Here is a 23,200-nt window from a genome sequence, read left to right as displayed (position 1 = left end):
ACAAAACCATGACAAAAATTAAAACGAAGAATGGACAAACAAAAATAACAACACATTACATAGAAGACAAAAGACTGAGCAAGTAGAACCCCGACAATCATCGTGAAGAACTAAGCTTGTAAATAGCAAAATGGAGACATAAGTATGAACATGATTAATGCGATATGGAGGTTTACGCCACTTAGACAAAATGGCAATATCATTAATAACCAAAAGACATGTAGTGTGTTGTGGTCAACGTTTAGTCTTCAAAATAACCACGTGTCTATACAATATAATAAGCTCTGAATCGTCTTAAGTATTTGTTGTTGTTTTTGGGTTGTTTTTTTTTATTTATTTAATAATGTCACCATTTATCTACGTTTGTTATTATTTGATGATCGGTTTCATTAATACCCTATCGTCTCATCTTCTCCCCTATAGACCTCCAAAACTATTAACAGTTTACCTTGTAATATTTAATGGTAAAGTCAGTTTTTCATGAATTATAAAAATGATAATGAATTAATACAGACATTCTTATGTTTATAATGTCATTGACCAGTACTGATGCTCTTGATCATGTTGAAAGACGACTGTTTTATTATCCGGCACCTTCTTTATATTAACAACTACTAATCACCACTAAAGGGCCGATTAAACATCTATTCAAACATAATTTCAAATTATATGTTTGTATGATTTGCACTGAATATTGCTTGCGTGTAGCGGTTTTATCATCTGACATATGATGAATATATGTATCAAAAAGTAAGATAAGTCATTCATTGTAATACTTTTTTCTATCGATATATTTCTATTAGAAAATGCGATATTTACTCTTTGTACAGGAGATTGTAGTTCAACCAGTGAGTGTCATGCAGATGGTGTCTGTGATAATGGGAGATGTAAATGTAAAGAAAACTTTAGAGGAAATGGTTATAGTGCTTGCAAACGTAAGTACTACTTGCTGAAGATATAGTAAAACATACTTTTACAGTAAAAATTCGAATTTTGCTTTCCATTATTATTCATGTTGTCTGTTGTTATTAAGACATATTCTCTGAAGAAATGTGTTTACACACACTTGATTACATTTCAGATTCCAATCCTGCAATTAAAATAGAGAATCGTTGTTATCAATTGTTTATTTCCGATTTTTACTTAAAACATTTGAAAACAAATATCGCAATGAAAAAAAAAAGACTATTAAACTAACTCTAAATCAATTAGAAAGACGAAATATACATCTTAAGCGTTAGTTCTGTGGTCTCGTTTCACACATCTAAATAAAGAATAAATATTTTAGTTAATCATAAAATGAGGGGGGGGGGGGGGGGGGGGGTGCTATCAGATTATTACATGACAGTGTTCAAATCAGATGTATTTTCAGCCCTAGGTTAAGAGCAGAGGACTCGAGGACTGAAAATACATCTGATATGAAACATGACATGTTATGATCTTTTTATCATATACTTTCCCTCTGAAAAATAATAACCGGAAGCAGTTAATCGATTTTTATATCAGCATCAATTTCGAAAAATATGGAGTTTACGCAAATGTAGTGATACTATCATACTGTAAAAAATATTTATTCTAAGTATATGATTATTATTTTTTTTTATCATCAAATTTGAGCATATCAAAAATTTGATAATCCCTTATTCGAATGCTAAATCACCTCATTTGGTCAATACAAAGGATCATAATGATACTAGAATAAGCATCAAGATGGTGTCAATCTTTAGCGATTGCAAACTTCCTTTTATATATGCGTCCGTTTGTCTTATATCTAGTTGATATCAAAGTGTTGTATAAAGTCAAATGATGACTGTTAGGACTTAATTGATTTAACTATCTGTAAAACAAGGTTAGATCCACCATTTTCTTTGTAAAATCACTGTATAAAGTCAGGAATATGACAGTTGTTTTCTAGTTGTTCCGTTGGTTAATATAGTCGAGCTTTTGGTTTTGTCACCACAAAATGAAATTCATTAAACTTAGATTAACTTACAGTCGGATATATTAATAAAATTATCACAAATTTGATATACTGTATAGATCGTAACTTCCTCATGAATAGAACATTTAAAATCCAAGTATCCAAAAATAAAAGAGTTTACAGTCTAATAAATCCAATAGTTGTACATTTCATAGACTTTATAATTAATAAATTTTGTGTGTCCGAAGCGCTTTTCTGGATTTACCTTCATCAGAAATGCTCAAGCCTTAGCATTTGAGAGCCATAAAGGAATAAATACGTAGAAACGTTCAGAGTGATATGACCTAAAGAGACATAAAAAGACTAGCCACAGTTATCTTTTGTCTGCTTTGTCTGTGGGAGATTCAACCTAAGTTTCTTAAACCGGTCAATTATAGAATGTTATACAATAACGTTATACATGATGTCAGCTGATGATACTCACGAAGTAACAATCCATTGGTAGTGGTATCGACTGAGAGCTAGTACTTGTTCACAAACAGAGCTTTAGAGTTTTTAAAAATGGTTTAATTTGACATTCATGAAATTGACTGTCCACGATAATTTGCATTTCATAAGTAATTATAAGGATCAAACATTTTGTTGATAATTATTGTCAAAGATAAGCACACAATAAAATTAAAACTTTTGAAAATTCGTTCTTTTCTCTGGGTCTCTCTATTTATAATGATAAAACACTAAGTTCTAGAGAATTCTAATTTCAGATAAACTTGAAAGTTCTAATGTGATTAAATAACATTCTTCTAGAACATTTTGAAGCTTTATCACTGTTCATCCTTACATCTGGTAAAAACAACTCACATTTGTTAAACACAACCGCACATTTGGTAAACACAACCGCACATTTGGTAAACACAACCTCACATTTGGTAAACACAACCTTACATTTGGTAAACATAACCTCACATTTGGTAAACACAACCTTACATTTGGTAAACACAACCTCACATTTGGTAAACACACCCTCACATTTAGTAAACACAACCTCACATTTCGCATTAAGCAATCAATTGAGTGTTGTTAATTAATTGTTAATCAATGTCTATCAAACATAAAAAAATAAAACAGATTTTGCGTATCATTATATTTACAGGTATTATAACAATCACATACCTTCACCTTAAGTCTTCCTTTACTTTTTTATTGTATTTTTTTTCTCAGAAATCTGTTTTGACTCTAAATGTGCCAGGTTCGCTTCGTGTAAAAATGGCAAGTGTCGGTGTAATAGGGGTTATGTAGGCAGAGGCCAAAGGAAATGTAAATGTAAGTATTTTTAAAATGTCCTTTAAGAATACTATCGAAAGTAGAAGAAGGTGCCTCATATCTTGATCCTTTCCTCCTTTTCTACGGTCACAACTACTGACTAGTTTTTACTGATTGTGTCTTTTTCCTGATTGTGAAATTTGGTCGACGCATCCGGTCTCGATCCTTTTGAATTCATGTGATTTCCTCAGTGTTTGGTTTGTTACTTTAATTTGTCTCTTCTCATTCGATTTACGAGATTTAAACATTTGTACACTACTGACGCCTTAATTTGTGACATCATTGAATACGACTTGTAAAATTGATAAGTATCTCTGGTGGAATAAGAACTGTTTACCCCTGTGGAGCACCTTCTTTCACTTCGTTCTTGGTTTGGTTCATGTTGCTCCTCTGAGACAATAATGACAATGTTTTGAAACTCTAATCGAATAATGATGTAAAACCCTTTACACAGAAGCATCTGTTTTTTATAATAAGATAGAAACATTGGAACCAATGGTGTCATGTCAATTCACGTTGAAACCTTTCAGAAATCTATATATATATTTTGGTTATTATAGATTATCTTGACCAAACTTACTAGATTTGCTACATGTTTTACTATAGTAAGATAATGACACTTTATGAACGCATTTCCCCCCTTAAACTGTTTAACGGAAAGCATAGTAGGTAGGATTGTTTATCAATATCGGTAGTTGTACATACTGTACAATCATTAGGGCCCTTGACGGCGGTGCCATGTGGTAATAACTCTTGTCTGTCTATCCGTCCGTCTGTGTGTCTGTCTGTCACCACTTCAAAGGTGAAGTACATGGCTGCACAGATGCATCAAAAAATGAAAACAACACGTTATGAATTTATTGAATTAGATTTACCTTCATCAGGAACGCTCAAAGCCGAATGATTGAAAGCCAAGGATGTATAAAACCGAAACAGCAGAAGAGCTTTATAATCAAAATGACCTAAAAAACATAGTCAAATCCTTCTAATGCCAACTTTGCCTGAGGGAGTTGAAACCTTAGTTTCTTTATACTTTTAAAATTTAGAAACGGGCAAATTTGGAAAGGTTTATTATTTATCATGTCAGTACCGAAGTACTAACTACTGAGCTAATGATACCCTCGGGGACTGATAGTCCACCAGTAGAGGTATCGACCCAGTGTTGTAAAAAATGAAAACCACACGTTATAAATTTAGAAAGTAAAATTTAACCCTATAAGAAATAAATTTTAAAGATTGACAAGAGTGATTTTTAAGATCCATCATAAGAATTCCTCTTTGGATTTGAAATGGATTATAAACATGACCAACAATTGTTTACATTTGTCAATTCTAAAGTCCTCTCCATGAAACTTCGAGGACCAATCCTTTGAATCTTAAAAGGTAAGTAAATCTGGAGAATGATTCAACGTTTTGTATTGGCTTCAAACGTTCCCTTTCAATCATGTGGGAAACCCTATCTCAATTTTTAATCTAAACGTACAAGAATGATCTGAATACCACTTGCCCTATTTTATGTAACAAAGGTCTTTTATATCAATATTTTATGTTGCTCTGATCAGACAAACAAATATTGATGCCTTTACAGTTACCGATGGTAATCGCTTGGCGACAAAGACGGAATAACTATATTTTAGATTTTTGTTTGTAACCATTGACGGGCAAATGCCGAATTGCCATCCTTCTTCATCAATAGTTTGTTAGTCACGGTCTTTGACTACAGACAAGTAGTTGCAACAAGAATTACATAAAAAAAAACGTCAAATGATAATATATTCGATTTATACTTATGTATATACTTTTTATACATTTTATATAAAGTTCATGGGAATCACCAAAATACTTTACAATACAGCAGAGCATATCTAATTAACAAACTACCAACATATCCGACTAAAAACAACAAAAATCGGCAAACAAGGTCAGCAGTCCTTTTGCAACAAATGCTATTTCAAGATGTATGAATTGCACACATTATTGTTTTTCAATTTACGGAATTCATTTGCGCCAATTTACCTGTACATATTTTTATATACTTACTGTACATAATAATCCTTAATAAATGGTTGAAACTGTAAATAAAATTTATGGAAATAATTTATCTAAGGTCAACTTTGCTTGAGGAAGTTGGAATCTTAGTTCCTTAAAATTTTCCAAATTTATCAACGGATTTTTTTTAAATAATTTTTGTCGCAAACGGATTTCTCTCCAAACAACAACGAGCAACACATGATCCAAATAGTGTTACTTGGTAAAGGAAAACATATTTGGAGTTAAACCAGTTTTGTGTGCGCAAAACCTTTCCCTTAACCTGTATATGTAACAGCCACTATGTTCCGTCAGTTACTTTGTTCCGGCGGAACTTTTCATCTAGTTATTTCGTTCCGATGGAACTTTCCAACTAGTTGTTTTATTCCGAGTGCAGTCGAAAAGTTCCGGGAAAAAGTAGCTAGTTGAAAAGTCCCGGAACAATGTAGCAAACGGAATAAGTTGCATTATCATGCAAATTTAGTATTCATAGTACCCTCAAGAGAGGGAAGAATACCCCCCTCCTCAAGTGAGTACTTTTAAAAATATCAATTTCAGATTAATGCATAACAATAAATTAGAACTTATTCCGTTATGAAGGCAACATTCTGACCGAATTAAGTACCATAATAATGAAGAGGGGGAAGAATGAGGATCAGTATATAAGACACTTTTGTTCCCCTTTGAAAAGGTTCAAAGATAATATGTTGCGCTTTTACTTTGCATCAATTCTCCAAATGGAACTTTTTGACTGGTTGATAAGTTCCGTTGGAACTTTTGGGCTAGTTTGTTAGTTCCGGTGTGACTTATTGGCCAAAGAGGAACTTTGTGGCTAGTTGATAAGTTCCTTTTGACTTTTGTAATCAGTATCTTGGTTTCCCTTTGAAATGTTCAAATATAATATGTTGCGCTTTTACTTTGCATCACTTCTCCAAATGGAACTTTGTGACTGGTTGATAAGTTCCGTTGGAACTTTTGGGCTAGTTTGTTAGTTCCGGTTTTGACTAATTTGGCAAAAAGGAACTTTCTAACTAGTTGATATGTTCCGTTGGAACTTTTCAACTAGTCATTTTGTTCCGGTGGAACTTTTAAAGCAGAGGAAGAACTCCGGAACTTTTCGGCTAGTTAGTTCTTTCCGCCCGGAACTTTCCAACGTCGGAACAAAAGAGCATTTGCATATAGACCCTATGTCGTAAAAATTTAAATATACTAAAAATGCATTGATGAATCATTGGCGAACGTCACGTTGCAGTAGTGTATGTATAGTCAGGTTGCAAATATGTTAAGATTAAATGAATGTACCCTGTTTTATACTAGACATACACGCCGAGTCAGACTGTTAAATTCTTATCTGACAAAATTAAGGTACTCAGACACATTATTATAACCAAGAGTCGACAAGTCTTTCATTTTACTTTTAAATGTCGCTACTATTTGCTTAAAAACAGCAAATGCATTTTTAAAGTGTATTTGACCATGCTATATCTTCACCATGATTTGATATTTCTTGCCTAGTTTAAGTACGGTATGTGTTTTTGAGAAAAAAATATAAGTTTTATGTAATAAAGGTAGGTAAAACAACAAGAAAAATTATTCTTGAGATAGTAATTTACTAATACTAGTGTTTATCACTTTGTTACAAAATATTTTCAGTGAAATGTGGAAAAAGAAAATGTCATGCTGAAGCTAAATGCCAAAAAAAGAAGTGTGTTTGTAACAGTGAATTTCCTTATGGCAATGGAATCAACAGGTGTTCAGGTAACTATCACATTACATAAATCAATTCAAATGAAATGTTAACCTGTTGGAACGTAGGTGTTCAGGTAACTATCACATTACATAAATCAATTCAAATGAATAGTTAACCTGTTGGAACGTAGGTGTCCAGGTAACTATCACATTACATAAATCAGTTCAAATGAAATGTTAACCTGTTGGAACGTAGGTGTTCAGGTAACTATCACATTACATAAATCAATTCAAATGAAATGTTAACCTGTTGGAACGTAGGTGTTCAGGTAACTATCACATAACATAAATCAATTCAAATGAAATGTTAACCTGTTGGAACGTAGGTGTTCAGGTAACTATCACATTACATAAATCAATTCAAATGAAATGTTAACCTGTTGGAACGTAGGTGTTCAGGTAACTATCACATTACATAAATCAATTCAAATGAAATGTTAACCTGTTGGAACGTAGGTGTTCAGGTAACTATCACATTACATAAATGAATTTAAATGAAATGCTTAACCTGTTGGAACTTATTACATATGTCTTCTGCGATTCTTAAACATATTGCTAAATTATCTGTATATTACTCTAATTCATCTGAACCATTTTTGGCTAGTATTTAAATTAATGATCAATTGTGTTTTTGTTAAGAAATCAAAAATTCCAGTACTTCTAAATCTCGATAAAACAATTTTGAAAATACTACTGCAAAGATTATAAAGCTGTCAATGGAAGGTGTGATATTAATGATTTCATAATATATAATCACATCTCCCTTTCGCCTTCCATCAAACACTAATGACAGGAGACAAAATTAAAAGGTCGGGGGAAAAAATCGGGAAAAAACGCAAAATGCTATTTGCTATATATAGATACTCGACTTTACAAAAATGATCGATCAACTTTAAAATTATTATTGGTGACCAAAACTACCTTCGAACACTAGTACAGTTATTTAAACACAAAATTTGTTAAAATTTAAAGAGAAAATATATTTTGGAAAAACTGCCAAGTCAAAGTTGGTGCAAAGATCTGCTCACCACTCAATGTTGCATTCTTCATTTGAGAACGTTTTAATGATTAACCAACAGGAATCTTTTTACACGGTATTTTGGCATTTTGATCTTACGACAATCTTTGAGATGAAATAAAATGTCTAGACATAAATATTTTAAGTCTAATGAAAAAATAATACCTGCAGTTAGTCTACATGACTTCTAATCTGACTTATAGTTGTTACTCCGAACACCAAAGTCACAATGTGTAAAAGGTAAACAATTATAGGTCAAAGTAACTAGACAATGAGATCTACTATAAGTCAATAACTGACGAAAATTCTTACATAAGACATATACATAAACATGTCCTGTACTCTTATGTCTGTATATTATTATGTTTGCTATCCTTACATGTGTGTTATCCTTATGTATGTGTGTCATCCTAATTTATGTGTGTTGTGTTATCCTTATCTCTGTGTGTTACCCTTCCAATGAATAAAAAGTTTCTGATTCTTCTCGTTGAATATTACTATGTTCTTTGTTATATTTCAGAAACATGTAAAGGAAAGAAATGTGTTAAAGATGCTGTATGTCCTAGAAATAAATGTGTTTGCAAGAAAGGATACTATGGAATTAGAGATAAAAGTGGAGAGCTTACTGAATGTAGAAGTATGAAATTCTACGACTGGTTTTAAGGGGTTAACTTGTGCAGATTAAGTTGTTTGCATACTTATTGAACATTGTCATGTTGAATTGTATGATCCAGAGAGTACCTTGATATTCAAAATTATCTAAATGAGTTACACTGCTTTATTGTCATGTAACCGGTGATTCATTCAACTCCAAATATCTGAAAATGCAAACTTATAAATCCTTAAAACAATTTATTTTTTTCGTATTTTTCTGATTAATGATTTTTTTTAAGTTAAAATTTAGATGCAGTCAAAGATTACATTTATTCAGACAATAACTTTGTCAGACATTCATGCAGTTTTACGAAACTTTGACAGATTGCTACTTCATGATCAAAAGAATGTATCAAGAACAAAATGTTGAAGAAAAAAGTTTTATTTAATTGTTAAGTATTTTACTGATAAATGGACTAAGCTTCTTGCACTTAACATACGGATACGCTCTATAAACATTAATGTTTTCTGCATGAAATTATTGTTTAGCTTTGGAAGGAGTTAACGTTTGTTGTTAATAGATCGAAACTGATAATTGGAACATTTACACATTGAAAATTGTATCCACTGATCATTGATTTTTCCTTCAATGGATTTAATTTCATGCAATATTCTATGCTCCAATGTTCTATACAATATATACAATTTGTTCTTATTTAAAGATTGCACACAATTAGACCATGCGTAATAGTAGCAAGAAATTACCAAAAAATCAGAACAGCAAAAACGGTTTAAATTGTCTCTTATTTGTTAAATTCCACTGCATATTATTTGAAATCCATACTAATGGATTATTTATAAAGGAGATCTCTGTGCTTAACTTTAAAGCTAAGTTTTTAGTTGTATATACAACATACTTTATCCTTCATTTCATCACTGCACGAGATTGTTATACCATAGCATTTATATTCATTGGTATGTGAAATTTCAGTTCATTAAAAAGTTATCTGAATTCTCGATTTCACACTTCTGTTGTCGATTTGTTACAGAGTTATGTAGAAGGAAGAAATGTGACCGTGATGCAACATGTAAAGGCAGGGGATGGAATAAAGATTGTGTGTGTAATTCTGGCTTTATTGGAAATGGAAAATCATGTCAAGGTTTGTATTTTCATTATCATATTCCTAAATTTAATAAGCTTCTTCAGTCTTTTCTCCGAAATTAATAGATAATTTAACATAAAGTCTTCAACAATAGATAGGTGCTAGACAATTTATCAAGAATTGAATCGTCTTTTATAAAAAAAAAAAAGGATCGTTTATCAATTATACAGAAACTATCTAAGCTCTACCATGAACACAAACTTCCCCATTCTACAAAATCACTAAGATATAATATAAGACAACCATCGACGAGATTACTGACATGAAGCAAGTGCATGGATTTGCATCGGGTTAGAACTATTTTGCTAAGATTTCGAATCTCTCCCTTAGTTAGTGTCGATCAATAGACGAAAAAGTATAGCAAAAATACCGAACTCCAAGGTAGAAGAGCATCCGGCAACAACATAAACAGTCAAGAAAGACACGATCGTGTACAAAAACCCAGAGCTGCAAAGAATTTCAACCCAGAAGAAAAAGAAAACATTATATCTTGCTTCAAATTATAAATTAGCGAATTTATATTAATCCAAAATATACCATTCGCAGCATACATTAAAAAGTAAAATAACAAAAATACCGAACTCCAAGGAAAATTCAAAACTGAAAGGCACCATGATTTTAAAGGTCTGAATCTAAACTTATTGTCAAGGTTCCATGTGAATTAATCAACATGTGTAAGTACTGTATTATTAAACAAATTTCATATACTAATATGGTAGGCGGTGTCGTCATTTGAGTACAGAATTTCAAAAAAGCGCTTCCGAAGCACGAAATTCATAAATTGTGATTTTCATTTCATGTCATGTCATCTCAGTAAATAAATACTGGAAGAGAGCCTTTGTCACAGGTATTTATTAGGAAGCCTTTCTGAGAAACCACGTGCACAGCTAAGAAAATAAATAATGAAATCGTAATTCTCCCTCATTTATCTCATATTATGGGGGAATTAATTACCGTTGTATTTAACTTCTTTGTAATTTTAGAAAAATGCACCTGTGCCGCTTTTGGAGATCCAACCATTCTTAGATACAGCTATTCTGCACTTTCTTTTGCTGGAGAGTGTAAATACACTTTGTCAAAATTACTGCTTCCAAGGAACCGTTGCATGTTTAATGTTGAAGTAAATTATGACAAAGGCAATAAAAAATCTGAAAGCGCATCTAGTGTTAGCTTTGTTGAACTTAACATGTATGGAATATCTGTGCAACTTGGACCAAAATTGGAAGTCAGAGTACGTAAAGTTTACATGAGAATAATTATTTGCTTGTTTTTAATACAAAATGGATGTCACAGCCATGGTTTTACTTAGACTTGATTGAAATATTTATCCCATGCACTTGTCATATGAAGAAAACTGAAATATACCTCTGAGATTACCTATAAAATTCACCTTTTTTACATTATCAAACCAATATCATAATATGACTGGTCGCATTGAAGTTTAAATATTAATACAGACGCTATAATAAGCAAACTTTTTGCATATTGGTACAATAATGGCTCCCTCTCACTTTGTGAAACCAGGAATATTTATGTTTACTCTGATAGTATTACTTAAAAATATGTAAAAATCAGGTTTCATGTTGAAAATTGATGAAACTTGAATAGTTACATTTGTACCTGCACTCAGTGACCATGTCATATTTTCGCGATAGCAACCACTGCATGACAGAGTTAACTAACTGTAAAATACATTTTGAAAAAGCTTTCTTCTCTGAAGCTGTTGGTCCAATTTAAAAAAAAATATATTGGTTGTCAAGTCTCAAATCATATTGTGAATCCAATTTTCCTATTTATCTAGTAAATAAGAATCAGCAGTATTTTACCGATGTTCAATACTCGTAAATCCATTTTGAATATCAAGATATCAAAAACTTTAGAAATCGCATTTACTCCAAACGGAGGGAGCCCGAAAGTTGCTCGCGATATGCATGCATCACCCATAATGCAATTTCAGACTCATAATGTCACGATAGTGGATCGGCCATAGACATTTTTACTTAAAATTTAACATATGGTTGAAACAATATTTTCTCCATTTGTTATGATTAACCTTAAATATGTCTATTTTTTCACTTCGGTTTTCCAGGTCGTTTCGTTGGGTCTGTATTTAGTGAGCTATATTTTCCATTGGAAGCATTGAAATATTGCAACATAAATATGTTAATTCATTCAAAATTCGTGGCTAATAAATTGAATATTACCAGAACAATTATCAGTACTTATCAAAGGAATTGTTGGGAGTTTTTGTTTTCGTCAGATAACAACTTTTTATGTTGTAGTTGTCATTCATTCATTCAAACTGAACAACTGATGAAAAAAATATTACAAAAGAGAGGCTGTAGTTAAAAGTAATAATCTGTATTATCTATATTAATTAAGACGGTGCAGTGTAATAAAAAAAAGATCAATTCTGGTGATTGACTTACTGTTTCAAATAAAGAATGATTATAATCAGCTATATTATTATGAACATAGGTGTTAACCATTTAATCTTTAATGTGACTTCTTTTATTGTTTTGACTTTTTTTCTTTAAAATTCTCAGTGACCATTAAATTAATGCTTTGTGTTCTAACAAAAAGCTACTGCGGACACAGTTTTTTTTACAGTGGTTGCTTAAACAATTTTAAAGACTATATATAGACATAAAAAATCAATGATCACTAATAGTTGCGTAAAGCATGTCTAAGGTTATCTCCTATCTTTATCATATATGCAGCTTTTTCATAAATTTTGGTGTTTTCACTCACCAAAAATAGAAATTTCACTTTTGTTTTAGAACACATAAACAATAGTTTAACAACCATTACAACTATGTTTAGAACAAGTTAATGATAAAAATGTCACATTAACTGAAGTTTTCATCATATATGAAATATAAAGCTATTTATCATTACATGCCTGATGATAAGGCGTTCGACTTTTTACACATTTCATATAGGAAATCTAAAATGTGATGAAAGATCATTCTGATGGAACATTCCCGCCTTACATTAATTCATTCTTATCGTTACCTTCCTTGTGAATTTATACTCATCTAATAAGATATTCACATTGGATGAATGAATACATTTTTGGGGCCCTTTATAGGTTGCTGTTCGGTGTGAGCCAAGGCTCCGTGTTGAAGACCGTACTTTGACCTATAATGGTTTACTTTTACAAATTGTGACTTGGATGGAGAATTGTCTCATTGGCACTCATACCACATCTTATATCTACATACTGCGAGGCTCCGTGTTGAAGACCGTACTTTGACCTATAATGGTTTAATTTTACAAATTGTGACTTGGATGGAGAGTTGTCTCATTGGCACTCATACCACATCTTTTTATATCTACATGCTGCGACTTGGAAAAGTGTTAACTCCATTGGTATTCTGAAACATACAAGCGTCTATCATTAGCACAATAATTAATAGGATGAAAAATCTAATATATCATAGAATATTTGATATCGTTTATTCATAAATAATCTTTTTACTGTAGGTGGACCGTGAATTAGTTTCTCTTCCATACCGCACGAAAAACAGATCTTTATTTATTCGATACATGGGCTTAAATGTTCTTGTTGAAACAAAATGCTCCGTTGAATTACAATGGAATGAAGCAGGAATGGTTATCTTATCCGTACCCAAAAAATTGGGTAACCGAGTGGAAGGTCTTTGTGGACAATGTAATGGAAAGAAAAACGAATGGCTACTCAAAGACAAGACCGACGTTTCCAAAGATAGTTTGAAGTTTTCAAAAATTGGGGATAGTTTTGCTGTAGCAACAGGATCAGAAAGGTAATTTTGATTGCGTTTTGTTCTTGTATGAACGAATTGTGTTTCTTGAGGATATCTGATGGCACCACTGTTAGGCATAGTATAAAGTGTTGCTAAACTAGCTAAGGTTTCAAATTATAACCACATTAACAAAAGAGATGCGAGGTAAACGTCAATAAGATAATAGTATTAAATGATTTTTGATGTTTAATGCCAGAGTCAGTAAACTTTGCTAAATCATGGCGGTATAACAGCATACCAAACAAAAAGACATTCATAAGTCAACACGCGGTCTTTGAAAAAAACAAATGTTTATGTCTAATGTCAAGTTCTGAATCTCACACAAACTGAGTTGTCTAGTTATGGAGACTTGAATTTAATTTGTTCATAAAGCCATGAAGCTATATTGAGTAATTTGTCACATCTCTCGAACATAATGATTTTGCTGTAGTAACCGGTTCCTTAAAATGTTAACATCTTAATATATCAATTGTTCTTGACTTGTTCTAAGTAATAAAAACTAGACTTTTAACCAGTTTCAACTAGTTTTACCCAAACCTTCCTGTTTACTAAGAAATCTGATTAAACCACAATGTACCTTCAGTTATATCCAGTATCATAAATCTTTATCCATTTTGATAGCACTTGACAGCTGCAATAATAAAATATTTACCGATCTCAATATGTTATAAATGATATATGGGGGTAAGCGTAGGCTTAGTTTTACACTTATCTTTTATAAAAATTGCGGTTTTTATCCAACGCAATCATAGGTTTGAACGTTGTTTTCAATTTAGACTTATTTATATTTTTTCGTTTGGGCCTGTATTATATTTGCCTTCGGGTTTATATGATCCGTTCATCCTATTTCGACTCTTCAAAATTCAAGAGTCTATCCCAAATTCAGTTAAATTATATGGCCTTCCAAATACCTTTCGAATCCTAACATCAATGAAGAGACATTAATTGTCGAAATCCGGATATGGTGTACAAATTTTTGCACCTCATGTTTGCGGTATACCATATTTTCCGCAATTTTATTGTTTTTCTGTTTGGTATTATATTCACAATAAAGATCCATTTTGTTACATCTTGTGATCCGTTTATTTGGCAATCGCCAATGGCAGTCAGCAGGGTTTAAAAACATCCGTTGTTCGACCTATTAGTCAAATGCGTTTTGTTAAAATATACTTTTTCACTTTTTTTGGTCTTTTGGAAAATGTTGTTTGTGCTGTATTTAGACCCCTCTACCAAGAAATTTGTTTTGCATGCACACGTATAAAAATTGCGGTTTTTATCCAACGCAATCATAGGTTTGAACGTTGTTTTCAATTTAGACTTATACAATTTTTATACGTGTGCATGCAAAACAAATTTCTTGGTAGAGGGGTCAAAATACAGCACAAACAACATTTTCCAAAAGACCAAAAAGTGAGAAAGTATATTTAAACAAAACGCATTTGACTAACATATATATATGTATACGTGTCCAGCAGATACTGATTGTAAAAGAGAGGCAAAAGATACTAAGGGAACATTTAAACTTATAAGTCGAAAGTAAACTGACAACGCCATGGCTAAAAAGAAAAAGACCAAGAGACAAACAATAGTACACAAAACACAACATAGAAAAATAGACTGAGCAAGCAACACGATCCCCACCAAAAAGTGGGGGTGATCTCCGGTGCTGCAAGTTAATTTACTGCTAAAATATTTTCCACGTAAGTACAGTAGTTTATCAAATCTGACCTTTTTTATTTCAGTTGCAAAACAAGTGAAACTCCAACATGTAAAGTAAAAGATCGTGTATTGAAGAGAACATGTGGTTTTTTCAAAAAGCGATCATTCAAGAAATGTGCATCCGCAAATAAAGAACTTGTTGAAATACTCATGGCAGCATGTCGTCGGGATTATTGTGCTAATTACAAAGACAAACCCGTGATGAAGGAAGTTAGCTGTAGAAGTGAACATGGATTCTATACAATGTGTCATTACTATGGATTTGGTGGAATAAGATGGAGAAGTGGAAAGTGCAGTGAGTATCTCGACTGAATTATGTGCTTTCTTTTGTTCTTTTGCATGCTTTATACAAAACCAAGAAGATGTGGCATGATTGCCAGTGAGACAACTATCCACCAGAGACCAAATGACGTAGAAGTAAGCGACTATGTGTCACCGTACGGCCTTCAACAATGAGCACAACCCATACCGAATTGTAAGCTATAAAAGGCTATTGACTGTTTTACATATCAATTCTCTTATATTAACAACGCTTTATTAAGAACACATCGTCCTTGTCAATAGATTGGTTGAAATCAAGGAATCACAATACTTTTCACCATGTCATTAATATCGTTTTTTATCTGCATGGTCAAGTTTTCAGCTGATTACAATCTGATTGCAATATTCAAATATGATTAAAATCTGATTGCATAGATGTGTTCCAAACATAAATTGAGCAAATAGATTTTTTGTGAACTTTCGGTATTCCTCAGTACTTTTTGCTATTTTAGACCTTCTTTTAATCAAATTATTAATTATGCTCTTTTTATATATTAGGTGTAGAAATACTTATCTTTTATCTGAAAGTCGTAAATCCATTCAAAAAATTCAAACAACACTTTATAAATTGCATGCGTTCGAAGCGCTTTTCTGGATTTACCTTTATCAGGAACGCTCAAATCCGTAAGCCAAGGATGTATAAAAACCGGAACAGTTTATGAGTTATATGACTGAAATTTTTTTTTTTTTAAATAGCCAAATCTATCTAAGGTCAACTAGATAATGTTAAGGATATATGCAGTATCATTTGGTAAATCAGCAATAACTGCAAAATCTTTAGCAAAAATTTTCATTTGTTCATTTTAAAAACAGCTTAAGTGCCAGTATCCCTAAGAATCAGGCAGTGGTGAAAACATGACAAACAAAAGCCAACTCAATTTTACATTAATTTAATATCAAAATGTATAATGATGCACGAATATAACATTTGTCCCCTTTTACTGTTCTGGTATTTCTAGTTATAATTTGTTGAAAAGCACAAGAAATTAAGGGGAACTAACTCCGTAATTTGCTATCAATCTAACTAAATGTTATCTGGAGATATCTCAAATTACCAGACACGCAGAAACGAAAGTCCTACAATTTCCAATTTAGGATGAGGGTGACTTCAAAATAAGATGGTTAGTTCGGCAGGGTTTTATTTTTACCATGTTTTGGTATTCTTTTAAATTGCCTCATTCTTTAATACAAAGACTGGCACTTAATTTTTTGTGATGATAAATCATTACACGGTAATAAGCTCAGAACATATAGACAGCTTAAAGAAAATTACAAATTGGAAACCTATTTATTGTTGAATATTGATAGAAAAGTAATAGGACATTTTGCCAAAATTCGCGTATGTAATAGTGTTCTTAAAATTGAACAAGGTCGACACACTAAAACTCCTGTAGAAGAAAGAATTTGTCCCTTGTGTCTTTTAGAAGTAGAAGATGAATTTCATTTCACTATAAAATGTACAAAACTAAATACAATTAGAGAACAATTATTTTCCAAAATTAGTGAAATAGTTCCCTCTTTTTTAAATATGACTAATGACAAAATGAATGAAGCAAGATTTAAATTTTTGTATACGTACGGTGAGACTGATATAATTAGAATTATTGCAAAATTCATAAGCGACATGTACAATTCTAGAAATGCTTTATTGAGTACTAAATAACTTTGTGGAACCACCCCCTCAGCAGAGATTATATACATTTATTATTGTAAGAATATTTTTTTTTAACAATGGAGGGGATATACAAATATATATATACAATGTTTATAAATGTGGTCAGATATATGTTTGTATGTTTATGTATATGTCTTGGTAACAATCCTATAATTTTGGATTTTAAACCAATAAAATATCTTATCTTATCTTATCTTAATCATTGTAAATGACAGTGTGATGATTATTTTTCTTTTATAAAAATAAAAACTTTCACTGCTGCCAACTAAGGATTTAACAGGTTAATTATGTTATATAATGAGTCTTTTCCCTAAATTCAATTTATACTGTCATAAAAAGAAGTTGATTTCGTCCATCTGAATGCAATAGATGTCTTGTATGAAACTTTCACGTTAAGTTCTTGCAGAAACGTGGAAATTAAAAGTACCTGTTTATTGTTGGGCAGTATGTTCTGTAATAGGCAGACTGCATGCAGCCTTGAAACTACTGTAGCATCTGTAATTGATTGATAGGTATCTGATATTGATATGATTTTAAGTCAGCAGGTCTTTTAGATATTTCAAGACACAGAACCTGCAAAATGTGTACAGATTGTGTCAGAACATCCGTTAGGTTTACCCTAATTTGGACATATTTGATAAGTTTCTAGCTAAATATTTGTTAAAAAAGAAACCTTTATAAGTGAATATATCTAATAGTTATATCATTTTAGACAAAAACAGATATTTGTGGATCTTTTACATCTAGTTTTAGGTACAATGGTATTCAAAGTCATCTTAACATCTTTCAAATTTCATATATGAAATATTTACATTCAGAAAAGAAGAAATGTGACCGGAAAACGGAGAGATGGGCTGTGAGAGCAACGGCCTGTCCAAATAACTGTGTACAACGGAATATAGCAAGGAAATGTTTCCGCCCAAAAATTGAAGATTGTGTCTGCAGAAATGGACATATACGTAGTGGCGATAAATGTGTAAAGCTTTTGAAAAAGAAAAAGAGATTTTCAAATTGCGGATGTGAAAAGAATGGAAGATATATTAAGGTAAAATTTGTCTTTAAGACGAAAAAGAGTAATTGTTAAGAGAATATATTGGGCCCATATTCTACAAAATAATAAGCATCAGGTTATTGTTATGATTTCATCAGAATGTAGTTGTTTTCACTTAGGTTTACAAAATCATATTTTGTTCATTTTTTACAACTTATTTGATTACTTAATCGGTGTTTCATTGACCTAAGATAATAGACTTTGGTGACCGAAAAGGAAGAAGGTACCAAGGGAGCAATTATTACATAAATAATACCACTTGTATTGCATCAAATGCGCATTTCTACTACATGTTAATGTCAATTCAGTGATACTGGAGATCAAAATTTTTGAAAGTCCAAAACATAGTTCAAACATTGGAGAACTTTTTAATCCAAAAAGGACCAAAAGTAAAGTCAAATTTAAACACGGAATCAGAGCTCTGCACGAGAGAGATACATTCCTAAACTTGAAATGATTTTTTGAATTTTATAACAGCAAATTATTTTTTTTTATTCAGAGTGGTGAACTGTTGAGATCAAAAGATTGTAGGACAGAATTCACCTGTAAACCTGGCAACAAGAGAGGTTCACTTAAAAAAACCAAAAGTAATGTAAAGTGTCACAGAGAAGGGTATTGTGGTATATATGCAGGAGAAAGATCATGTGTCTGTCTGCCTAGTTTCCTAGGAAATGGAATAGACTCTTGCACTCGTAAGTATAGTGACGTATTAACTCTTTTCTAGGATATATATGATGTCGATTTTCAGTTTGAAAGATGAATTGTTCCAATAAATGAAAATAATACATGTGGTTTAAGGATATTAAGAATACGAGGAAGAACGACTTCCCATTTCACAAGGTATTCACCATGAATTTGTTAATGATTAAAGTGTCTTAACTCACTGGTGACATGTAAACTCTGTCATAGATCGCAAGCATATATCCATTAATGTGCATGTAATTTTATTTTGGTTTGACTATATTCATGGCTTGCTCACCTACTTCTGGATTTGACTTGTAAACTCTGTCATAGATCCCAAGAATATATTTGTCAATACATGTATACCTGTATTTTATTACTGGTTTGACTATGTTCCTGCCTTTGTTACTTACTTCTAGATGTGACTTGTTAACTCATAGATACCATGCATATATTCATTAACGTACCTGTGTTTTGTCACTGGATTGACTTTGTCCCTGGCTTTATCCCTTCCTCCTAGATGTGTAAACTCTGTCATAGATTCCAAGCATATCCATTAATGTATCTATGATTTTATTACTGTAAGACTAAGTTCCTTTTTTTGCCACTTTTTCTCAGTGTGTGATTTGTACACTGTGTCACTGATCCCAAGTATATATCCGTTAATGTATATGTAATGTTTTTACTGGTTTGACTATGTTTCTGGCTTAATTTTTCACATACTTCTGGATGAAATTTGTAAACACTGTCATTGATCGCAAGAAAATATCCTTTATGTATCTATGTTGTATCACTGGTTTGACTATGTTCCTGGCTTGTGGTCCTTTAATCAATAATATTGAAACACAAAAAATGTATACTCTTTCCTCGTGGAAGCAGGAACATATATTATTCTACTGCATATACATATTGATAGTTTATCAATATTTGATTGGTTGAGACTATCCCATGTATCCCACAAATCTTCATATTCCCCTCTGAAATGTTGGGACTACATCGTGCGACGTTACGCGCGGTTAATGAACATAACGTTTTGACCGTGTTTTTTTTTTAAATAGCGATATCATAGCGATGTCCTAAGTCAGGAATCTGATGTTCAGTAGTTGTCGTTTGTTGATGTGGTTCATAAGTGTTTCTCGTTTCTTGTTTTTTATATAGATTAGACCGTTGGTTTTCCCGTTTGAATGGTTTTACACTAGTAACTTTTGGGGCCCTTTATAGCATGCTGTTCGGTGTGAGCCAAGGCTCCGTGTTGAAGACCGTACTTTGACCTATAATGGTTTACTTTTATAAATTTTGACTTGGATGGAGAGTTGTTTCATTGGCACTCATACCACATCTTCTTATATCTATATATAGTAAAAATTATTATCGTGTTCTAAATTTATTTCAGACGTTAAAACAAAAAGACTAATAATTAATTTTTGATCCGTACTGTTTATCAATGTTTATGTCGTGTTTAGTTATAAAAACAAGCGGATAAGAAAAAAATGTATGTAAACTAAGATTTTATGTCCAGGTAGTAAACAAAGCATAGACAATGGAATAAAACATTCATTTCCCTTGGCTTCGGGAGATATGAAGATTTGCTCACCCTGAATATATGAATATTCTTGGGTGAACAAATCTTCATATCTCCGTCAGGCACGGGAAATAAATGTATAGTATTTCCATCTTCTAATATTCTGATTAATTCAATTTTGCTTGCAATTTTAATTTCATTTATTTTTCATGGATTCCAACATGACCACTACTTGTCAGATAACAATTTACATTGCAGCTGAATGGACATTTAAGTAAAGGTGTTTTCTCTATTTCAGACAAACGATGTATTTAACAAATCTATTAAATATTTAAAATATAACACGTGCACCTTCTACTTACAGTTGAATATTCACAATATATAACTGATGTTTCATTTTTTCTTTTCTACTTTCACTTTTACATGTTTCTTTTTTTATATATTTGTAGCTGCACGTAACTGTGACTTCAAGGAGGACACGGAAAATTGTGTTAATACAATCAGAATGAAAGGGGAATGTTTCTACAGATCTATACACAACAACCAGTGTAAATATCATGTTATGATGGGTAAAAACAACTTTAATGAAGACATCACTATTGCGTCCTTCAAAACTGAAAGAGGATTATTGAAGAAGCAGTTGAAAAAAGGGGATAAGTTCAATAACTGTGCAAAAGTGTCATTGAATAAAAATGGATATGTCACTATTGTGGAGAAGATATGCGAGTGCCCTAAAGATCATCCATTGAATAGTTAGAAACTTAGTTAATTGTATTTTCTTTGATTAAAATTGCAGATTATAAAATAAATTTTGTTATTAATGTCTAAGGCACCAAATTTAACCATGTTGGTAAGGCTTGCAAAACAGACTTGCTATCCTTAGTCAGTCATAAAAAAATTATAGTTGGGACTTTGAACTCATAATGTCTCATGGTAATTTTCATTCAATAACTTATGATAACATGAATACTTTGCCTTATCTGCTGTTTTTAATTTTCTTTTCCTTGATGTTGGTGCTCTGTTATCTCATTTTTGTGCAGTGGATATTCTCAGTGGTTAAATATTGGCTCGTTGCTTTTGCTGATGTGTCAGATTTCAAAGAAGTAATATTTGATTACTATAGCCATTTTTATCACGGATACATTTATCAGAAATCAGTCAACACGCAATAACATCTCAAATACAGGGATTTATTGTACACAATTATATCAGTGTATTATTCTTAAAGCAAATAATTATTTCCCTTCTATATTTTTCGTTCAATAGACTTATCGATATAGGTTTTATATAAAAAATAAGGAGATGTGGTATGATTGCCAATGAAACAACTATCCACCAAACTTCAAATGAAGTGGATGTAAGCAATTATAGGCAACCGTATGGCCTTCAACAATGAGAAAAACCCTACTGTAAAGTCGTCTATAAAAGGCCCCATCATGAAAAATAGTAAACAATTCAATTGAGAAAACTAACAGCTTAATTTATAACAAAACAATTTACGAAAAACAAATATGACAGACATGAACCAAGACAACCACTGAATTACAGGCTCCTGACTTAGCACAGCACATAAATAATGTGGCAGGGTTAAAACTTGTTTGTGAGCGCTCGACCCTCACCCCTAACCTGGGACAGTGATGTTACAGCACAACATAAGGAAAACTATAAAAATCAGTTGAAAAGGGCTTAACTCATCAGATCGAAACAAAGCAGAAAAACATTTAACAAAAACACAGACCGGACGTGGCAGGATATTTATACATCCCTTACAACAGAAAAGACACAAAGTACAGATCTGAGAGTAATCACAGTTACTGACAGCTAGTTCGAAGCCAATAACAACTAATAAGAAAAAATAAGTATCTAAGACTAAAATATCAATCAGTACACATCCAACATCCAATGGATTTATTGTAAAAACGTCATTAATAGTCAGAGAAAAACATGACCTTGTGCAATGCATATAGTATATCGATATAATGTGCCTCCTTTTTAGGGATACTTTTTTTATGTCAATTTTCTTGATTACAGTTTAAAACACAACTAATACCTTTTTTATTATTTTCTTTCCTGTATTGACAAATGCATCTACCCAGATGTAGAACGATTGCGAGTGTATGATTTCTACATCGGCAGATTAATAACTCTTTGAGCTGCTGACATTCTGTGATGTCAATTTAAGATAGTACTGCTTTACTTACACCGTTGTTTTTGTTGTCTGTTATACAGGTTTTACAAAGTCAACATGACATGTATGTTTATCTTTGAACCATTAGATTATGATATATCACTAATTAAGATGGGAAGTGTCGAGTACTAAAAACCGATTTTAAGCCCGTCACACGTTAATGTGTCTTTCCACAGTTGGTCATCTTTAGATATATCTCAGTCATCAAATATTACCATTAAGATCGTTTGAAGGTATTTTCTCCAAAAGTATGTAACACATGACGTGGTTGTAAGACAACATGTGAAACAATTCAAACTAGAAAACCAACTGCCTGATTTACGATAAAACAATAAAGGAAAAACAATCAACGACAATCACTGAACCAATGATTCCTGACTTAGGACAGGCACATAAAAAAATTGGCGGGGTTAAACATTTTTCGGTGCGCTCAATCGTCCCCCTAACCTGGGAAAGTCGTGT

General features: G+C 32.1%; 1 protein-coding gene across 2 annotated transcripts in view; it reads left to right on the top strand.

Moving 5' to 3' along the window:
- Positions 1-21,353, top strand: part of LOC127738077 (uncharacterized) — a 258,304-nt gene extending 236,951 nt beyond the window's left edge. For both annotated transcript variants that reach the window (XM_052249165.1, XM_052249164.1), the window contains 11 exons: positions 831-935; positions 3,143-3,244; positions 6,926-7,030; positions 8,560-8,676; positions 9,683-9,793; positions 10,780-11,027; positions 13,283-13,581; positions 15,324-15,595; positions 18,115-18,341; positions 18,847-19,039; positions 21,000-21,353. In XM_052249165.1, the coding sequence (XP_052105125.1) occupies positions 831-935; positions 3,143-3,244; positions 6,926-7,030; positions 8,560-8,676; positions 9,683-9,793; positions 10,780-11,027; positions 13,283-13,581; positions 15,324-15,595; positions 18,115-18,341; positions 18,847-19,039; positions 21,000-21,307 (2,087 nt within the window). In that variant the 3' untranslated portion in view covers positions 21,308-21,353. The remainder of the gene's footprint in view (positions 1-830; positions 936-3,142; positions 3,245-6,925; positions 7,031-8,559; positions 8,677-9,682; positions 9,794-10,779; positions 11,028-13,282; positions 13,582-15,323; positions 15,596-18,114; positions 18,342-18,846; positions 19,040-20,999) is intronic.
- Positions 21,354-23,200: the final 1,847 nt, after the last annotated feature.

This window comes from Mytilus californianus, unplaced genomic scaffold, assembly GCF_021869535.1.
Source record: "Mytilus californianus isolate M0D057914Y unplaced genomic scaffold, xbMytCali1.0.p SCAF_4, whole genome shotgun sequence".
Classification (NCBI taxonomy): domain Eukaryota; kingdom Metazoa; phylum Mollusca; class Bivalvia; order Mytilida; family Mytilidae; genus Mytilus; species Mytilus californianus.
The sequence above is the reverse complement of the archived record's forward strand: the minus strand, read 5'-3'. Positions and strand labels throughout refer to the sequence as shown.